Source organism: Diaphorina citri, unplaced genomic scaffold (genome assembly GCF_000475195.1).
Source record: "Diaphorina citri unplaced genomic scaffold, Diaci psyllid genome assembly version 1.1 scaffold1452, whole genome shotgun sequence".
Taxonomy (NCBI): Eukaryota; Metazoa; Arthropoda; class Insecta; order Hemiptera; family Psyllidae; genus Diaphorina; species Diaphorina citri.
Genome location: NW_007378878.1, coordinates 67,877 through 76,979, shown reverse-complemented (window position 1 = coordinate 76,979; position 9,103 = coordinate 67,877). Strand labels below are relative to the sequence as shown.

The 9,103-nt window shown below is 36.5% G+C and overlaps 1 protein-coding gene across 1 annotated transcript in view; it reads left to right on the top strand.

Moving 5' to 3' along the window:
- Positions 1-3,890: 3,890 nt before the first annotated feature.
- LOC113470228 overlaps positions 3,891-9,103 on the top strand; it is an 11,923-nt gene continuing 6,710 nt past the window's right edge. The window contains exons 1-2 of the mRNA XM_026828496.1: positions 3,891-4,093; positions 6,910-7,230. Coding sequence (XP_026684297.1) covers positions 3,959-4,093; positions 6,910-7,230 — 456 coding nt within the window. The 5' untranslated portion in view covers positions 3,891-3,958. The remainder of the gene's footprint in view (positions 4,094-6,909; positions 7,231-9,103) is intronic.

The following is a 9,103-nucleotide window of genomic DNA, read 5'->3' as shown; positions in this document are numbered from 1 at the left end:
TGGTAAGAGGTAAGGTAAAAGGTAAGAGGCTTGAAACCGTTTTAACCGGTAATTCCAACACAAATTATTGAGTAGGTGTTTTGTGTAAGCTGTTTAGGAACGGAGAGAGAAACAGAAATAGAGCCTACATACGTCTAATTACCTAGTTAGAAAGAAAGGGAAGAGGTATTTAAAAGAATTAAGGAGTAGGAGAGAGAGAGAGAGGGAGACAGAGTGAGGGAGAGAGAAAGAGGGTGAGAGAGGGAAAGAAAGAGAGAGAGAGAGAGAGTGAGTGAGTGAGAGAGGAGAGGTGAGAGAGAGAGAGAGAGAGAGAGAGAGGGAGAGAGAAATTAGGCGATTAGGCAAAGGAAAATAAATGTGTACGTGAGTACGAGAGAATTAGAAATAGAGAGAGAAAGAGGGAAGATAGACAAATTAGAAAGAGAGAGAGAGAGAGAGAGAGAGAGAGAGAGGAGGGAGAGAGAAATTAGCAAAAGGTAAAAACGTGTGTGGGATAAAAAGGGGGGAAATTAGAAAAAACGAGGGAAAAAGAAGGGAAGGTCAAACAAATGTTCTTTTTTTAAAGGGAAAATAATTAATAGAAATGAAATGGAATACAATGAAAGATACCTACGAGTGTAGAGTGTAGGTACAATGGTACATAATAAAACCGTAGAATAGAATAGCATAGAATAGCATAGAATAGAATAGGTAGGTATTAGGAATAGAATAGAATAAAATACATATAATAGAATAGCATAGGTAGGTAGGAATAGAATAGAATAAAATACATATAATAGAATAGCATAGGTAGGTAGGAATAGAATAGAATAAAATGCGTATAATAGAATAGGCAGATAGAATGAGTTCTTCTTCGGGGCATTAAGAAGATGTATAGGTACAGAACCTTGGTCGTACCTAACCTAATGTTATTTTATGAGAGAAAAATGAGATAGAGAAAGAGAGGGAAAGTTGGGAGAAAGACAGAGAGAGAGGAGGAGGAGAAAAGGAGAGAGAGAGAAAGAGAGGAGGAGGGAAGAGAAGATAATAATATGACGTATAGAAATAGAAGGGGAAGGGAAATAGATAGAGAGGGAAAGAGAGAGAGAGAGAAAGAAAGAGGGAGAGAATTTGTCAGCGAAGTGCCTACCTGAAAGGTATTGGTAAATACCTTGACAATATCGAACAGGCAAACAATAGGCAGGTAGGCACATATATGTATAATAATTATTTAATTATCTATTATTTAATTATGTAAGACAGTGATGAATTACCTAATGTTCTGCAAAGTTATGAAGATTTGTTAATAAATTTTTGCGATTTTGATAATTCTGTTCTTATAAGATATCAAGTTATCATCAACATCAGATAAGCTCTTCAACAAGAAATCGATGAGATTATACTAGGTAGGTACCTATTTCGATTTCTTCAGAAATTTCTCTTAAAAGAGCAAACTTACTGTCGATATATTATTTATTTATTTATTTTAAAGATGAGTGTTCCACCGCCGTTTTTATTTCGTAGCAATGAAACAACGCTACATTAGACGCATGTGCTGGCGTGAGTTAACATGCCCATCCCGTAGTATGCCTCTCATCAGATGGGCGAGAAGAAGACACAAACTTCCTTCTGTGTCGTAGCATGCCCATCCCGTAGTATGCCTCTCATCAGATGGGCGAGAAGAGACACAATACTTCCCATTTACGGTGTGAGTTAACATGCCCATCCCGTAGTATGCCTCTCATCAGATGGGCGAGAAGAAGACAAATACTTCCCATTTAGGTGCTGGGTCAACACGAGAACCCAGAAAGTAACCCGTTGAAATATTTGCAATCGAAAAACGAGTACAAATTTTTGTCGATGGTGGGATTCGAACCCGGGAACTTCTGCATGGCAAGCAAGCGCGTAACCACGGGACCAACCGTGCCCCCATTATAACAAGAAAAGGAACATAAAGAATGTATGAGTGTTCAACCGTTCATGTCCATATTCTTGTTCTAAAGTATAGTTAGTCAATGATCGATCAAGTAACTTTAACTACCTACTAGATAGCTTTGAACTTTTGCCAAAACAGAGGCTTTGGCATTCTGTATTTCAATTCTTGCAAAATCTTTTTCTTCTCCTTCTTTCTTCTTCTTCTTCATCTTCTCCTCCTCCTTCCTTCTTCTTTGTTTTGGAGTTTAAACATTAATTCATTTGACTTCTAGTTTCTCTCCATCTCCCTTTCCAATGTTTTCTTATTCCCTCCTTATAATCCCTCTCTTTAGCTTGTCTGCTCCCTCTCCTTCGTTCTCTCTCTCTCCCCCTCCCTCTCTCTCTCTCTCTGAATGTCCTTCGCATTTTTATGTACAGGAGAAAATGAAGAAGAAGAAGAAGAAGAAGAAGAGAAACCGTTTTTTAGTTCCTTTTAATAGGAAAATATAAAAAAAGCATGCTAGAATAGTCCCCTGTCGTAATAATGGTTCAGAGTACAGACTTTACTGGGTGGTGTTAAAACTCTCTTAACATCTCTGAAAGAAAAAAAAAAAAATCGCCATACGTTTACCTACCTACTCGTGTTTATGAAGAAAGGGAAGAGTTATTCAGTCAGCATGATAAATTAATAAATATTAAAATTAAATAAATAAAATTTCAAATAAGGAAGGATGGGCTAGAAAAGAAAGGAGGGATGAGAGAGAGGAGAGAGACTAGGTTCTACTCAAAGGCGTTTTCTACCACTTAACCTTATGAATAGTACGGGAGTTTTGACAACCAAGGTTCCAGTTAAAGGCGTACTCTACCACTTAACCTTTTTTTGATTAACTTCAGTGTTCTAAACCCTTAGGAGAGAGAGAGAGAGAGAGAAGGGAGAGGGGAGAGAGGAGAGAGAGAGGGAGAGAGAGGAGAGAGAGAGAGAGAGAGAGAAAGAGAGCGTTTGATAGAGGGAGATTTAGATTTGACAACGGAGGTCTTATCGTCCCAAAATAGAATAGAATAGAATAGAATAGAATAGAATATACCTTGTTTATCCTGCCCGATATTAATATCCTGCCCCAAATAAAAAAAAGACGGAGGACAGAACAGGAGAAAGCCTGCCGTTCCGAGAACGAACCTTACCTGTTTAGGAGAAAGTTCACCCCGGCGGGAACTGCCAGTCTTAAGGTTTACAAGGCAGTCCCTCTACCTTAGGTGTATTTTCCTTACGGAAATTGACCCTCTCTCTCTCTCTCTCTCTCTCTCTCCCTCTCCCTCTCCCTCTCGCTCTCTCTCTCCTAACATTATCCGTTTGGCTTGTTGAGGCTACTTTTGTAAAGGCTTCAGGCTCAATTGTTTCCAAAGTCATTTTTCTTGAGGCATTTATGTAAGGAGAAGTAGTATAGAACATAAGAATATTACATAAATATGGGTTACAGTTACCGCCTACAGATATTAGGGCAATGAGGCAGGTATATATGGGGCTAAAGTAGTGGCTCCCAACCTTTTTGAAGCCTTTTCCCCCCTTTAAGTTGGCTTTTATCCCCCGCAATTAGACGAATTAGACGAATCGAGCAGTACCCTTTTTTAGCCCTGAGACGAATAAAGTATAAAACCTTTTTTTTTTCGTAGGAAAAAAATCAGTAGACGAATGCGAGACAAATGGGTATCCCCCTTTTCACTGAGACGAATAGTCCACTGGAAATTGAGACGAATATTGTCTTTCCCAAAGTCCCTAGCTTACACCCGTATTTATGAACGAAAATTCTCGGTCTCAGATCAGTCTTAAACAAATTTTGGCCAATCAGATGTTTGGTTTTTTCTTGTAAAAGGTATTGACTATTTTTAAATCATATGCTTCTGCTAGGTTTATGACTCTTTCACCAGGTTCATTTTTCTCTCCAGAAATCATCTTGTATTTCAGAAATACATAATTTTACGTTTTTTTTTTCAGACCCATTCTGGCAAATTAAGTCGGAGTTTCTACATAACACTCATCGGTTTCGCGTCAGGGCGTACAATTCCTATGGTTGGAGTGAGTTTAGTGACCCTAGCATTCAGTTTTATCTCAGTTATCAGGAACCAATCACTAGTTTTATGGCGCCGTTTGGAGCTCTCTCTGCTGCCGTCATCATATTTGCTTCCCTATGTACAGTTTGTGGTAAGTTCATTTTCTTATTAATACCATCATTGACCGAACGTCAGTGAGGTCTACAGCTGAGAGCCAGCATTTTGTTCATAAATATGGGTGTTAGTTTCACTGGGTTACAATCACCGGATTTACCCATAAGTTGGGAACCTCCAGGAGAAATGAACATAACTGGGACTAAAGGCTATAAGGTAAAACATGGCCATAATATTCTTTCCATTACATCTTGAATATCCTTCTTTTCCCGATGCCGTTTATTTCATTCCTTAATTCCCAGCCGTTTCTGAGATATAAGCGTGGTTCGCAAATCACGAACCACCCTGTATAGATAGGTTTTCAGTCAGTTTAGATAGGCATTCTCTAATACTCTAATAATTTTACTGGGTATACCATTTAATATGTTTTTTTTTTTTTTTTTTTTTTTTTTTTTTTCAAGAGGTTTGATAGAGGAAACTGCAACTGCTAAGGTCTTATCGTTCCGAAATTGAAGAGAGAAGGAAGACAGGATATTAGAAAGCCATTCGTTCCGAGAACAACATTATCCGTTCAGGATAAAATCAGCTCCGGGCGGGAATCGAATCCGCGACCTAGCGCTTACAAGGCAGACGTTCTACCAACCATGCTAACTAGGCTGGCATTTTAAAGGAAGAATAAAGAATCTGGAAGAAGAAAGAAAAGTATTTGAAAATCATTTGTTGAAGCCGACAGATTGTGAACATCAAATTCCTCTTTGGAGTCGGTGCTGCCACAACTGACTCCAAGTCAGTGACTCCACTTTACAAGGAGTTTTCGTATCTCTGACTCCACTTTTATTTCTTTGTTTTGGTTTAAAAAAAAAGCGCAGGTGCGGGAATGCTCCATGTAGGAAATACATGATTGAAGCTGGCATATTTGAATCTTTGTTCCACTATAACTGGCGATTGCCTGGTCCGGTTTTGATGAAATTTGGTACCAGAGTTAATACATAATGTACACCGATCAGTAAAATCCATTTTCGGTCTGAAATTGCAGTTTTCCTATAAATCCGTTCGGGGTGGATTTTATCCTGATGGGATCATGTTTGTTCGGCTGGGTTTCTTCTATCCTGTCTTGGCAGTTGTATTAAGTCCCAGGGGGTACGATTAATTTACTTTCCCGTTATAGTGGTAGTCAGCCTAGTTAGCTTGGCTTGTAGCGCGTCTGCGTTGTAAGCGTTAGGCCGCGGGTTGGATTCCAGCCCGGGGCGGATTTTATACTGAAATGATAAGGTTCGTTTTCTGAACGGCTGGCTTATCCTGTCCTTCTCTCTTCGATTTCGGTACGATAAGACCTTAGCAGTTACAGTTCCCTCTGTCAAACCTCTTTAAAAGAAAAGAAAAAAAAAAAATCCAATAGATTAGTCATCATCATCAACCCTTGTATTTTTTTTAATATGAAAAAGTATAGCAGTTACAGTTTCCTCTGTCAAACCTCTTTAAAAAAAAGCCCAATTAACAGTAAATAAATAAAAATGATAAATTTGTAATGATCAGTAAACACTATTATGAATTAGACATGCATAGAATACCTACTATATGAAAATCCATACAATACAAGAAATACACAATACATAACACCTAATACAAGAAATAACTATGGAAAAACTACAATGAAATTTCAAGTAACCGAACTTGTTAAATTCATTACCAAATGAACTGAGAAATCTTTTTTTATATTATACCAAATTTCATCGCTCTGCGATAAACCGTTCTTGAGATATTTTGTATACCACCTTTTTCTCACGAAACAATTGTTAAGTAACAATGACTTTTCTGGATGGGTGACTATCCGATTTTTACTAAATTATTACAGTCGCGTCCTTAGACCATACCGGTATAGCATACCAAATTCCATTGCTCTACGACAAACCGTTCTTGAGATATTTTGTATACCACCTTTGCCCACTGAAGAAACATTGACTTTGGTTAAAATCTGGATGGGTGACTATCCCATTTTAACCAAATTGTTACAGTCGCGTCCTTGGACCATACCGGTATATCATACCGAATTTCATCGCTTTACGACTAACCGTTCTTGAGATATTTTGTATACCACCTTTTCCCATTTAAACCTGTAGTACATACATACGTACATACGTACAGACCATGGGCTAAAAACCACTTTTTTGGAATCAGGGGATCCCAAAACGGATATTTCCACCCATTTACCGATTTTGAAAATTTGGACCGATTGCAATACTTTCTCATTACCTTGTATAGGTTCCCTATACGTAAGGATAATAGAAAGTAAAAAATATATATATAATTATTTCGTATTAATGAAACAACTGGTACATTAGACTCGTGTGGTCTGTGTCGTAGCATGCCGATCCGATAGTGTGCCTCTCATCAGATGGGCGAGAAGAGAAATAATACTTCCCATTTAGGTGCTGAGTTAACACCAGAAAGTAATCCGTTGAAATATTTGTAATTGAAAAAAGAAGACAATTTTTTGTCCGTGGTGGTAATCGAACCCCGGGCCATCTGCATGGCAAGCTAGTGCGTTATCACTGGGCTAACCGTGGGATTGTTGATCTCGACTGCAATTTCACAATGTCTTTTTCCACATGGATTGACAAAAATACGATTGAATCTCTCCTGATAGAAAAGTAGGTACCCCTTTTGTCCTGTTTAATTCCATTCTCTTGAATTTTCTGAAAAATCAGTATTTACAGAGATATTAACTATAGACTAACAACAAAACCAACAATAACAAGTACATCACTAATACAACCTCCACCTACCCCTCGAACCCCGACACCACCTCCGCTATTATTTCTTTATTTGTTTGAAAATACGTACCAATTTCAGACGCTTCGGAAAGGTGCTACTCTTCAAGAGAAGATGGAATTCTTGAAGGAAGCTTTATTGATGAGTAATTTCAAGCATGAGCATATCTTACGTCTAATAGGTGTGTGTCTGGATAATAATCCCACTCTTATTATCATGGAACTCATGGAGGGAAAGGATCTCTTAAGTTACTTGAGATCTCATCGTCCTACCAAGGTAAATGTTGCAATTCTACTTAAAATATTAAATGGAGGTACGTCAGTTGCATCCGAGAATCCAAAATCACCGATTTCCGCCCCCCAAAAAAAGTCATTCTACGTCCGCGGCATCCTAGAGCAAGAAGTAAATAAAAAAAATAAGTATACAGGGTGGTCGCATGCCTTTTCCACAAGTTTGGCCATGCCTCGGGATGAACTAGCGGGATTCCGGAGCGAAGCGACGGAATTCAGCTAGTTTATAATAATAGCCATCTGTGATATCTACTAATTATAAGAGTCAATAAGTCAATACCATGGTATCTATTATGTACTCCAATATGCAATAGTCAAATGAAACTGTGATAGTAATAGTACTTATAGGTTTTAATGTTTATATATGTATACTTGTAACCTCTCCCCTTTCTCTTACACCATAACATGTAGAATGTAGATAGGTAAATGATAGTTTCAGGTATACAGGGTGGTTCGTGATTTGCGAACCATATCTCAGAAACGGCTGGGAATTAGGGAATGAAATAAACGGCATCATGTAGATAAAGTTTTGATGATTAAAATGGATTTTTTTTTTAAATTTGCAATTTTTTTGCAAAAGGCCCATTTTTTGCCAAATATACGTCACTATTATGGGAACCCCCATTTTTTATTTAATTTTTGGAATCAGCATAAAATTTTAATTGAAAAAATGTATTCACTCGAAAAATTTGCTCTACAAAAATTCTGTACACTCTGAGAAAGAAAAACAATTTCTTAATTCTTTCTTTAGTTTTTGTATTATTCACTTTAACAATTTCAACAACAAACATATTTATAAAAGCTGTTCAAAATGAGATCCATATGTTTGTACAACAACAACAACAACAACAACAACAACAACAACAACAACAACAACAACAACAACAACAACAACAACACCAACAATAACACCACCACCACCATGCAACAACAACAACACCACCACCAACATCAACAACAACAACTACAACAACAAGAACAAGAACAACAAGAACAACCCCCCTCCGAAAACGACTTTCTGAGATTATTGGGTGCATTTTCCTTTCGGGAAACTGACCACTGGAAAATTGATTCTTCCATTTTTTTTTGAAACCAGGGTCGTATCCAGAATTTGTCGAGGGGGGGTCAAATTACCTTTAAAAAACTACTTACAAACTACCTTTAAAAACTACTTACAAAACTAGGGAGAACTTGATCCTACTAAAAAGAACATTAGTCATTAGAAGTATTATGTTATCAAGGATATTAACTAAAAAAAAAGAGGTTTGATAGAGGGGGAACTGTAACTGCTAGGGTCTTATCATCCCAAAATCAAAGAGAGAAGGAAGACAGGGTTTAATAACAATACCTCTACGACAGAACAACAATAAAATACCAAGTTCCTAAACTTCTAAATGAGTTAACTGCCTCTTGAATTGAAACATGAGCTGTATTTTTTTATTTTGAACAAATAAAAAAGAAATATTTCATTTGGTTTTTCTATTCACTTTATTTGTGTCATAAAAAAATGCAAAAAGGAGCTTACGACTAAATAGTCTGCAAGAGTGTGCTAGCAAGTAAATATAAGCAAGTAAACTTAAAATGATTTGTTATAAAAGAAGATTAACACATAGATGAAAGTCACAATGTAATTAATTGATTTGTATGTTGTATCTCACACAAGTGTTGAAAGCTTAAAGAGAAAGGTAATATAAAAAAACAAGAGTTATATTCCAATATCCGTATAAAAAAAAAAAAAAAAAAAAATCATTTTGCTTATTTGTTTAATTGAAGTAAAAAAAAAAAAAAAAAAAAAAAAAAAAATGGTTTATAAAAAAGTAAAGAAGTACACAAATAAACTAAAAAATGTGTATAGAAAAAGTTTATAATAGCTTATCCTAAAAAAGAAATAAACAGGCGGTACAAAAAAAAAAAAAAAATATTATATATACTAAATAAATATAAATAAAAGAATTTTAAACTTTAGAACTTTGACTTATCGGAAC